We start from the raw sequence: 12836 nt of genomic DNA, 5'->3' as shown, positions 1-12836 counted from the left end.
GGCATGGTTCCAGGAGGCATCTGAATTCCTGTAAATGAAAACGGCACAGTGCGTCAGCAGCGTTATTGTAGTGACCGGGAATGTGAACAGCTTTAATGATAAAATTTTCTATTACTGATTGCCAGGTAATTTCTCTGAGCAAGGACATGATAGAAGAGCAAGAAGAGCGACCTTTTATTGATTATCGCGACCACTGTACAGTACAAATTAATTTGTTTCAGAGCCCATAATTTCCCCCATAACACGCCACTGGATAAATTTCGTGCAGCGCTGAGGATGCAGATCCAAGGGCGAGGGTTGAAAATTCGACTGGCCAACATTCGGCAAACCATCGCCCTTGGAAGTAACCTCCAAAACCGACGGAAGGTGCAGCATCCGCATAAAAATCGAGCGCGACAGAAGAAACAGGCGCCGAAGAATAGAAAAAATAGACACCAGGCCACAAAGCGAGAAGGCACGACCAGAACAGCACGGAGCGACGGGAGGACGCAAAATCAACCAACAAAAAATCGTCCAATAAATGCAACACTAAAGGCAACGGGCAAACGTTCAACAAAATCCAACACAACGCTTCGGATCAACAATCAAACACACGCGGACTACCAGATAACCTCAGCAGCCAACAGAGAAGAAACGACACCCGCCTCAGCCAGCGCGGACTGCAGGTTCTTAGAAACATGAGAGGAGGAAAGATGAAAAAGAGCACCTACGCAAAAACCTTGAGAGAGGCCAGAGGGTAGAAAAAAAAATAAATATCATGGTGGGAAGAAAGGGGAGAGGACAGAACAGAAACATGAATAGGGGTAGAGGGGTGGCCAGCTAAAAGTTCTTTGATCGAGAAGCAAATCGTCTGTGCGTCGCAAACAGACTTCGAGTGAGGGGACCTGCAGAAACTACAGACATGAAGACATTTTCAATTAGTTATTGCAGAGAACAGCCCACTAGTAAGGAATGAGCGGGCGGCCTCTGACATCCCGCACGGTGCTTACAGGCTCAGCACCCAGGACAGCAGCCGACGCAGGTCAAGGCGCACAACGCAGAACGTGTCCGTGCGAGCCACAAACAGTACAGGATAGAGTACGGTGGCCACCAAAGTGGCGGACCAGCAGCTTAGTATCTACGACTGACTAGTCCAACCGGGAATTATTGAGCGCAATAAATGAAGCGGACTTTGCCGAAAAAGCACCGCAGTAGCCAGGCTGAAGGAGGCAGAGGCCAGGGCAATCGAGGCCTCGGGCAGAAGCGCACCATTCAAAGCCGCAGCAAAAGATCCAGGGGGAGCTCACCGGGCAGCGCGCCAGCAAAAATATCCAGGTAGGAGCACGCCAGGCAGCGCAGCAGCAGAAGAGCCAGGGAGAAGTGCACTAGTGAGTGTAGAAACAGTAGAAGGTCTGGGGAGGAGCGCGCCAGGCAGCGCAGCAGCATAAGAGCCTAGGAGAAGCGCTCCAGGCAGCGCGGCAGTAGAAGGTCCAGGGAGAAGCACTCCAGGCAGTGCAGTAGCAGCAGAGGCCAGGGGAGGCATCGCAGAGGTAGAAGGGCCCAGATGACTTTGCAGCGCGAGGGCAGGCAGACTTCGCCTTCCGCTTACCGCCGGCCTTCGCGGGCGGGACCTGGGGAGTAGTGCAGGCATCTAAAGCAGGGGGGCACCCGAGGACAGACGCGGCCAGGAGGAGTTGGTCATCACGGGACAAATCGTCGGCGAATGGGATGCTCTTAGCTGCTAACAAAGCGAGCACCTGCTCGGACGTCCAGCCAACCAAAAGAGAATCACAAGCTCTCCTTCTGAATCGGACACTTGTGACGGCAAGAAACCGGAATGGGACATAGCCGCCATCAGCATCTGAAAGGCAGCAAGGTACTGAATGAGTGATCGTTATTTAATGGCAGAAGAGAACATCTGATTGGATAGGTAATTAGGTGAGGTAGCATTGGAGTCTAAATTAGAACTTACGCTGCACTTTCATTTATGTTAAATAGAATCTATGTGCGTGTCACAGCTGCTTTTACATCCAAGAGTCTTACATCACACTTGATGATAAAAACATGGAACACTGGACAGACATTATTTCAAAAGAGCATGGACAACTCATCCTGGAGGTCAAAGGACCCAGAACAACATGTTAAGAACTGCAGATCTCACTTGCCTCAGTTAAAGTTAGTGTTTATGATCAATAATAAGAAAGAAACTGGTCAAAAATTTTATCCATGGGAGAGTTCCAATGTAAAAAACACCAAAAAGAACACCATGGCCTGTCTCACATTTGCCAAAAAACATCTTAATGATCCCCAGGACTTTGGGAAAATATTCTGTGGACTGACGTGACAAAAGTGGAACTTTTTCGAAGATGTGTGTCTAGTTACAATCTGGCATAAAATTAACACATAATTAATCATACATGGTGGTGGTAGTGTGATGGTCTATTTGCTGTAATAGATATAACCGGGGATTCTGCTGTTTACCAGACAATTCTGAAGGAGAACGCTCGACCATCTGTTCGTGACCTCAGCAGGACAATGATCCAAAGTCCACCACTGACTGGCTTAAAAAAACTAAATGAAGGTTTTGTAGTGGCCTAGTCAAACTCTAGTTAAGATGTCGCTTACGCTCAAAACACCTCCGATTTGTCTGAATTAAAATTATTCTGCAAAGAAGAGATGTGAAAGACTCATTGCGAGTTATTGGAAAAGCTTGTATGCAGTTGTTGCCTCCAAGGGTGGCACAACCATGTTAAGTTTAGAGGTAAACATTTTTTCACACAAGACTAGATTGGTTTGGATATTTTTTCCTTTAATAAATAAAATTATCATAAAAGTGTTTTTTTATATTTACTGAGGTTATCTTTGTCTGATATTAAATATTGTTTAATCATCAGAAAAACAGAAACAAAATAAATCTGTAGGGGCAAATATTTTTCACGTCACTGTATCTTATTACATCACACCTACATCTCACAGCCAAACAGAACCGGCCAAGCGAAAATGTGACAATGTTTGCCTTGGTTATGAATCTGAGAGGTTCTGTATCTGGCAGGGGAGGCAGGACTTATCCATCTCCCTAAAGCTGTCCATACACTACACTACTTTGAAAAGACTCTGAAACGTCTTTTAACAGACTAAAGTCTGACACCTTCTCACATCTAAAGACTAGTCACAGACTTTTTATTCACAGGCTAAGTTTTCTCCTCGGTAACGATAGCTAACTTGCCACTAACATTAGTATGTTAGCTAATTCGTTGCTAAAGTTAGCATGTTAGCTAGCTTACAGCTAACGTTAGTATGCTAGCCAGCCTGTGAACGTTAATATGCTAGTCAGAAGTCTATGAATGATATAATATAACTCCTAAGCAATATAATTAAGTTTGTTTTAGGCACCAAAGTAAATTACACTAATCTATTTATCTTAGCAATGTGTGTACGGAAAAAAGCACCACATAGGCAATAAACGATGCAATAAACATAAATACTAAGTATGCTATATCCTGTGAGCCGAGCAGAAGAATAAAGTGTAGTTCCAGAGAATGTGGACATTCTCATCTTCTTAAAGAAAAACTTTAAAATATAAAAATAACAGTTGTTTTGTCAAGCCTTAAATATGTTAATAGTTTTGGTATCTTAAGGAGCATCTTTATCTCAGATAAAGTTAATAATATATCTTTGTTAAAGAAAAAACTTGTCATTCTCAGGAACCGAAAAAGTCTTAAAGTCTTATTTTTCATGTTTAACTGTTATAGTAGGAAAGAGTTCAGTTTGTTAAGGCTCTAATTGTTCTATTATCTTGTACATGACTGTTCCTGTATTTTTTTATTATTTATTTTGCGTTGCACATTGCTGTTTTAATAGTGCACACTACTGCTACCAAAAAAGCCACTAGATGGCATTACATATATCTCTTAATTAAATTATTTAAATTTGACCATTATTGCCTAATGTGGTGTATTACAGATCACTTGTATCACTTTGCATCACTTATATCAAGCCCACCTTTTGAAAAAAGATATTGTAAATTTGATGAATTAAACCGATGACTGACCAATCTAAAACTAATCTAAATGACCAATCTAACTGACTAATCTTAAACTGGCATAGGTCTCTCTGCTGTAAAAAAAAAGAAGAAAATCGAGAATTGAATTGAATCGTAACACTTAAATAGGAAATAAAATCGAATCAAGGATTTAGAGAATAGGGACACCCCTAATAAATAACGAGTCTCTACATTTGATTTGTTACACTATGTTATCCACAATATATGATCATAAATTGTAACTATTGACATGATTGCTGTAACCCATGATTTATTTTTTGTTTTATTGAAAATGTGTAAACTCTTTTTGGAATTTTCAATTCCAGTCGTTACTGTAAATAGCTGAGTAAGATAATTATACTTATTATTAACATTATTATTTTTTTGTTTTATTTTATTGTACAGCTATTAAAGTTGGTCTGATGAAATATTACCGTCTGTTACTAAACTAACAATAACAGTGGCAATCACTGAAGTTCTATAAGATAATAAAGAAATTAAAGCCACAGATTTTCATCAAGACAAGATCATAAGTACTGAGCTTTCAGATATTTTTTTAAACAGCTGTATTTCTGTGGTAGAAAGATTTACAACATACTATAAAAAAAGTCTACTGCACAAGGCTTTATATTTTTTATTTTTTAGCTGGGTAGTTTAGAGACATCTCATTAACACACACCCTCACACTACAATGCACTACAACTAAATTGAATGTAGCTTCTTATTGGAAATGTATGTATAATTTTAAATACATATAATAATTAAAATCCAATCCCAGCCTTGTAACATTCTGTTTTTACCACTCCCACACACCACACACACAATACGGAACTTGAAATAATAATAATAATAATAATAATAATAATAATAATAATACAAGAAATTGTTTTTGATCTCATTTACTTCTTCATTACTATCAGGATTTCAGGAAATAAACATGTTAATGGGACCGTTCTAAATAAGGATATTAAAAGTGTTAGTTACTTATACTGCACACTGTCTGCACAGTCTTCAGTTCACTGAGCTGTGTACAGTTTTGCAAACAAAATAAAGTGAATATACATTTAGAAATAAATGTAAAAATTATTGAACACTGATTGAACTGGGCTTAAACAGAACATGGCCTTTAAGACTAGTTCAAGCTTTGAATAATTTATTTTAAAGCAAATAATGTATGTGAAGTATTGAGTTATTATTTGTACCTGATGAACATATTTAAGTACCAAAAATGTATAGGAAGTGTAGATAAAACATAGCAGACAATAAAGCGTAAGAGTGTCCTAGTTCTGTACTTATATATTTAATAAATATAGCTTTAATATTCATGTGAGATGTTTTATAGTAGCAATATTGAATTTCAGAAAACTTAAAAGTTTGGTTCTTTCTTTTCTGATGAGATGTGATTTTGTCTACATTTGATATAATGCAGCAGGGCAGCACAAAACGTCTCATCTCTGATGCCATAAACAAGTGGAGTAATTGCTCTGGCGATGATGTTAAATGTAAGAAAATTAAAAAGTCGGACTGATAAATATAAAGTAAAATCTTGTTCCATGATTTCTGCTTCTATATAGGGACACACATTTTCAACAGTACAGAGAATGAGCTGAACCATGTGCAGTGAGACAGTTCTAAGCCCTTTCGCTGCAGACTTTTTATCAACAGAGGCTCTGCGTGCAGCAATCATTATCATCAGATAGCAAAAAAACTCAATCAGTAAAATAATAAAAAAATCTATAACGTACAGGATACTTCTCATGGTACGATGCCAGTGCTCCGGCATCATAATATCATAATGGCAGAAAATGGGCTCTATAAAATACTCTTCTGGTACAGATACAATAAGAATGATAACATCCATAAATGGCATTATAAAGCTCACAATCCAGATAATAAGAATAACATTAATGGTTCTGCTGGTGGTGGAGATGGCACTGTGTCTCAGAGGCATGCAGATGGCTACATAGCGCTCCACACACATTGCAGTGATTGTTAGCGGGGTGCAGGTATTAACTACCTCTATTAGAATACACAGTGGAATACAGAATGACACAGGCATCTGAACAACATTGTATTTGAGAATGACCTGAAGATCCGTCAGTAAAAGAAAAATCACGTCAGTCAGTAAGGTGTGAGCAAACAGTATATAACGGGTCTCAGTTCTGAAAGCCTGTTTCCTGTAGAAAGTGAAAAGCATGAGGATGTTGATGAGGAAAAAAGGCCAGACAAACATCTGAGTTAACGTTAGTCCAATATTCATCCTCAGTAAGGCAGAACTGTCCAGGTCCAACAAGTCAAGCTGCTTTTATTCCAGCTGCTGTTACACTCTGCTGTACACATATCTTAAAATAAAACACTGCAGTTAAAAACAATAATTCTGCAAACAATAAATACCAGAATCATACACAGCTGTAAAAAGAACAAGCCAGTTATTTTAACCATGCAAATATTTAGGGATAAATTAAGTTATATTAGATATTTTTTCCTGTCCTGTAAAGAATTATAAAAAACAGCTGTCATATTGAATGTGAAAATATTCCCATGACCTAAATGATGCATGATCTGCAGTAGTACCTCAAAACCTAAACAGAGTATGTGCACAAATCTGCATGTATAGTGCACATGTATAAAGTCTCACCAGACTTATTTTAATATCACGTTGACATCACAGCTACGTAATGTTTAATCTGCATGAATTAGAGCTGGATGGTGGGGGCAATTTTTCCACAAACTGTACAGCAGCCAGATCATTATGAACGTTTGATAAACATTGTACAGATGACACTAAATTATCAATTTCTAGTTATTTTTCAAAACTCCACTTATGATCTTACTGCTATACCTTTGATTAAAAAATGCACATTTATTGCATTTGTGAATGCAAATATCTGGTTATTTTTGTAGTAGGGCTATTAGTCTGAGGGTAACAATTTATATAATTCAATAAACCCAAACTTCCTGACCACAGGTGAAGGTGGGAATGTTAATGAACTGGTAAAGTGAGAGATTTGCTTTATTGCTCAGCTCCTTTTTTACCCCTGCAGTCTGATACCATTACTCTTGAGCTGCACCTATGATTGATCATAATTCCCCCATCCTATCATTCAAAAACTAGACAGGAGATTATTGAACACCTCTACCTGGAATAAGTTCATACCCTATCTGGAGAGAGCATGTTATCTTTTTCTGGGATGCTTCCAAGGCCTTATACATGATTTTTTTTTAAACTAACTACTTAACACTCTGCTGAACACCCCGGCCCCTGCCAGACGTTCTCTTGCCTCTAAACTAGAACTACAACACAAGAGCAGAGATAAGGCTCAGCCCTGACAACATCCAGTGGCAACAATAAAAAAGCTTTATTTTTTTGCTGAGAAAGCAGAAAGAGTTCTCACACTGAGGGTACTGGGAGGGTCACGCAGCGTGTCAGTGACCCTGATACCTCCTACTTCCAAAATACCTCCAACATAAATGTCTTGAAACACACTATTGTAAGCCTCCTCCAGTTCCTCTGTTCGTGACCTCAGCAGGACAATGATCCAAAGTCCACCACTGACTGGCTTAAAAAAACAAAATGAAGGTTTTGTAGTGGCCTAGTCAAAGTAATAATAATAATACATTTTATTTGTAACACTTTACATTTCAAAGAAGTCTCAGAGTGTTACAGTGTAAATAAAATCAGAACAAACATTTAGAAACAAGTGGATAAAAAAAAAGTCTAGTTGAGATGCTGCTTACGCTCAAAACACCTTAGATTTGGCTAAATTAAAACTATTCTGCAAAGAAGAGATGTGAAAGACTCATTGCCAGTTATCGTTAAAGCTTGAGTGCAGTTGTTGCCTCCAAGGGTGGCACAACCAAGTTAAGTTTAGGGGTAAACATGTTTTCATACAAGGTTAGATTGGTTTGGATATTTTTTTCCTTTAATAAATAAAATAATCATAAAAGTGTTTTTTTTATATTTACTAAGGTTATCTTTGTCTGATATTAAAGTTTGTTTGATAATCAGAAAAACGTTACTATGACAAAAAAGCAGAAACAAAATAAATCTGTAGGGGCAAATACTTTTTCACGTCACTGTATCTCATTACATTACACCTACATCTCACTTATATTTCACTTACTGCCAACTAGAAGCGGCCAAGCGAAAACGAAGGAAAGATGCCACACATCGGAGCGCAGTAGTGAAATAATGTTTGCCTTGGTTATTATTGTGAGAGGTTCTGTAGGCAGGGAAGGCAGGACTTAGTCATCTGAAAAGACTTTTAACAGACTAAAGTCTGACACCTTCTCACATCTAAAGACTAATCACAGACTTTTTATTCACAGGCTAAATACAGAGGTTCTGTATTTGGCAGGGAAGGCGGGACTTAGCCATCTTCTTAAAGCTGTCCATACACTACACTACTTCTCAAATCTAAAGACTAGTCACAGACTTTTTTTCACAGGCTAAGTTTTCTTCTCGGTAACGTTAGCTAACTTGGCGCTAACGTTAGTATGTTAGCTAATTTGTTGCTAAAGTTAGCTTGTTAGCTAGCTCATAGCTAACATTAGTATGTTAGCCAGCTCATTGCTAATGTTAGCTAGCTCGTTGTTATTCTTAATTCTCTCCCTGGTAACGTTAGCTTACTTGCAGCTAAATTTAATATGTTAGCTTACTTGTCAGTAAATTTAGTGTGTTAGCTACCTTGCCGCTAATGTTAGCTAGCTCTCCAGTAACTTTTTAGTTATCCCCTCAGATTAGATGTTTAAGGTGGGCCACTGTTTTTTCCCACCGGCATTAAACGCACCAACTAAAATGTAATATCTTAATTTCCCAGATTTTATTTTAAGACACTTTAAGGCTTTTTAAGGACCTGCTGGAACCGGTTGATATATACGGTTGATTTTATTGGAGTTCCAGGATGCGAACCAGGTAACCTCCCTGAAATCAACTTTTGCAACTTGGGATGTCTGTTTTATCTCGACTCTAGAAATTTGTCTACGACTGTGAAATTGTTTGAAAATCATTAGGTGTAAGGTCTGGTGATATATTAGCGTCTGTTACTAAACTAACAATAACTGTGGCTGTCACTGAGGTTCTATAAGATGATAAAAAAAATTAAAGCCACAGATGTAGTCTGTAGATTTTCATCAAAGACAAGATCATCAGCAGTACTGAGCTTTCATAGATTTTTTTTAAACAGTTGTATTTCTGTGGTAGAAAAAATTACAACGCACTTGAAAAAAAGTGTACTGCACAAGGCTTTATATTTTTACTTTTATTTTTTTACCTGTGTAGTTTAGAGACTGTTAAACACATAATATACAGACTTTACCTATTTATATCAATTTTAATGAACATCTCATTAACACACACCCTTACACTACACTGCACTACAACTAAATTGAATGTAGCATCTTATTGGAAATGTATGATTTTATACACACATAATAATTAAAATCCAATCCCAGCCTTGTAACATTGTGTTTTTTTTAAATCTACTTCCACACACAGACACACACAATACACAACTTAAAAAACATATATAATATAAAAAAATAAATAAATAATACTACTACTACAAGTAATAGGTTTTGATCTCATTGACTTCATTACTATCAGGATTTCAGGAAATAAACATGTTAATGGGACCGTTCTAAATAAGGATATTAAAAGTGTTAGTTACTTATACTGCACACTGTCTGCACAGTCTTCAGTTCACTGAGCTGTGTACAGTTTTGCAAACAAAATGAAGTGAATATACATTTAGAAATAAATGTAAAAAATGTTGAACACTGAAGTGGGCTTAAACAGAACATGGCCTTTAAGACTAGTTTAAGCTTTGAATCATTTATTTTAAATCAAGTATGTAAAAAGTATGTAAAGTATTATTACTTGTACCTGATAAACATGAAAAAAATTATAGGAAGTGTAGATAAAACATAGCAGACAATAAAGCATAAGAGTGTCCTAGTTCTGTACTTATATATTTAATAAATATAGCTTTAATATTCATGTGAGATGTTTTATAGTAGCAATATTGAATTTCAGAAAACTTAAAAGTTTGGTTCTTTCTTTTCTGATGAGATGTGATTTTGTCTACATTTGATATAATGCAGCAGGGCAGCACAAAACGTCTCATCTCTGATGCCATAAACAAGTGGAGTAATTGCTCTGGCGATGATGTTAAATGTAAGAAAATTGAAAAGTCGGACTGATAAATATAACGTAAAATCTATTTCTATGATTTCTGCTTCTACATAGGGACACACAGATTGAACAGTGCAGAGAATGAGCTGAATCATGTGCAGTGAGACAGTTCTAAGCCCTTTCGCTGCAGACTTTTTATCAACAGAGGCTCTGCGTGCAGCAATCATTATCATCAGATAGCAAAAAAACTCAATCAGTAAAATAATAAAAAAATCGATAACATACAGGATACTTCTCATGGCACGGTGCCAGTGCTCCGGCATCATAATATCATAATGGCAGAAAATGGGCTCTATAAAATACTCTTCTGGTACAGATACAATAAGAATGAGAACATCCATAAACGGTACTATAAAGCTCATGATCCAGATAATAAGAATAACATTAATTGTTCTGCTGGTGGTGGAGATGGCACTGTGTCTCAGAGGCATGCAGATGGCTACATAGCGCTCCACACACATTGCAGTGATTGTTAGCGGGGTGCAGGTATTAACTACCTCTATTAGAATACACAGTGGAATACAGAATGACACAGGCATCTGAACAACATTGTATTTGAGAATGACCTGAAGATCCGTCAGTAAAAGAAAAATCACGTCAGTCAGTAAGGTGTGAGCAAACAGTATATAACGGGTCTCAGTTCTGAAAGCCTGTTTCCTGTAGAAAGTGAAAAGCATGAGGATGTTGATGAGGAGAAAAGGCCACACAAACATCTGAGTTAAGGTTAGTCCAATATTCATCCTCAGTAAGGCAGAACTGTCCAGGTCCAACAAGTCAAAGCTGCTTTCATTCCAGCTGCTGTTGCACTCTGCTGTACACATATCTAGAAAAAACACGCTGCAGCTAAAAACAATAATTCCACAAAAAATAAAAACCAGAATCATACACAGCTGTAAAAAAGAATAAGTCAGTTATTCTAACCATGCAAATATTTAGGGATAAATCAAGTTATATTAGATTTTTTTCTGTCCTGTATTACAAACAAAAAACAGCTGTCATATTGAATGTGAAAATGTTCTCTTGACCTAGATAATGCATTACCTGCAGTAGTACCTCAAAACCTAGACAGACTATGGGCACAAATCTGCATGTATAGTGCACATGTATAAAGTCTCACCAGACTTATTTTAATATCACGTTGACATCACAGCGTGCGTCATTACGTAATGTTTAATCTGCATTAATTAGACCTGGATGGTGGGGGCAGTTTAAAGTGTATCTTGTAGGTCTTCCACAATCCAGATCATTATGAACATTTTACAGTTGACACTAAATTATCAATTTCTAGTTATTTTTCAAAACCACAATTATGATCTCCCAGTCATACCTTTGATTATAAATGCACAGTAATTGCATTTGTGAATGCAAATATCCGGTTATTTTTGTAGTAGGGCTATTATACTGGGAGTAACAATTAACATAATTCAATAAACCCAACCTTCCGACCTCAGGTGAAGCTCCCTTTTTACCCCTGCAGTCTGATACCATTACTCTTGTGCTGCACTTATGATTGATCATGATCCTCCCATCCTGTCACTCAAAAACTAGAACCAGAAACACCTCTACTTGGAATAGGTTCATACCCTATCTGGAGAGAGCATGTTCTCTTTTTCTGGGAGGCTACTAAGGCCTTATACATGAGGATTTTCAAACCAACTACTTTACACTCTGCTCAACACCTGACGATCTCCTGCCCCTAAACTGGAACTAACGGTGGGAAACGCCACCTCCGTCAGATGCAGTCGCGCGGTGCATCATGGGACCGATGCAATGCGATGAAAAATTGAGCCGAGCTCAAAGCGAGGAGAAACATGGATTCAAGCATTGCGCAGATAAAGGGAGTATGTGAGAAGTGATGGGAAGGCGCTTATAGCAGAATAAGAAAGAAGTTGATAGCAGATAGATAGACTTTTAGAGTGGAGGAGTGGATAGAAAAATGAATGCTTGACAAGGTGAGAAAGGAGGAGAGTGTGAAGGTCTAAAGAGGGAAAAGGAAAGTTTTGGATGTGGTGGAAACGTTTGAAACACTGCCAACCGATCCAGTAGGTGTACAGGGTGTTAGGGGATACAGAGTCAATAATAAGATCTTGGGAAGCGGTGGTGAGCTGGTTCATGCTGCATGTGGCTAAAGCGGGAAGATGGTATCAGAATAAGGTGGAGTCGGAGTGGGCTGAGGGTCCGTGTGTGGTGCCAAGGTCCTGAATTTCTGCAGGTTGGAATGAGAGAGCGTCAGCAGTGGGATTAGAAAGGCCAGGTATGTGTAGAGCTTTGAGAGAAAATTGATGTGTGATGGATAGCCAAGTCAGACGACAGTAATAAAGCATGATGGATAGATTGTTGGATCTGGACTTATTGATTTGGTACAGAGAGGTGGCGGAAGAAGAAAGCGTGAGAAGATGAGAAATGAAGATGGGGGGCGGCGGCGCGAGAAGACTGGGGAACAGCGTGGAAAGATGGTGGGACAGAGCGGGAGGGGGGAAAAGAGAAGAGGAGAAGAAGGGAAAAGGAAGCGAAGACTGCAGGCAGGCAGAACCTAAAGGGAGGGAAAGGAAAGGACAGAGGGATTACCCAGAAGCGAGGAAGAGGAGGAGGGAGCCACAAGAAGCGAGGAGGAGGGCGGCC

General features: G+C 38.4%; 1 protein-coding gene and 1 pseudogene across 1 annotated transcript; both read right to left on the bottom strand.

Annotated features, from left to right (window-relative positions):
• Positions 1-5044: 5044 nt before the first annotated feature.
• On the bottom strand, positions 5045-6617 carry LOC125782707 (odorant receptor 131-2-like; annotated as a pseudogene).
• A 3156-nt stretch (positions 6618-9773) lies between these two features.
• Positions 9774-11258, bottom strand: LOC125782706 (odorant receptor 131-2-like). The gene has a single exon (XM_049467515.1). It carries the CDS (start codon positions 11096-11098, stop codon positions 10061-10063), a length of 1038 nt encoding a protein of 345 aa, XP_049323472.1. The 5' UTR covers positions 11099-11258; the 3' UTR covers positions 9774-10060.
• Between the last annotated feature and the right edge of the window lie 1578 nt (positions 11259-12836).

Source organism: Astyanax mexicanus, chromosome 18, assembly GCF_023375975.1.
Source record: "Astyanax mexicanus isolate ESR-SI-001 chromosome 18, AstMex3_surface, whole genome shotgun sequence".
In the NCBI taxonomy this organism is placed as follows: Eukaryota; Metazoa; Chordata; class Actinopteri; order Characiformes; family Acestrorhamphidae; genus Astyanax; species Astyanax mexicanus.
This window is presented reverse-complemented; position numbering and strand designations above follow the sequence as displayed.

What these genes read in the sequence shown, in the direction of transcription:
- LOC125782706 (XM_049467515.1), bottom strand. Translation starts at nt 11,098, where the DNA reads ATGATTCTGGTTTTTATTTTTTGTGGAATTATTGTTTTTAGCTGCAGC.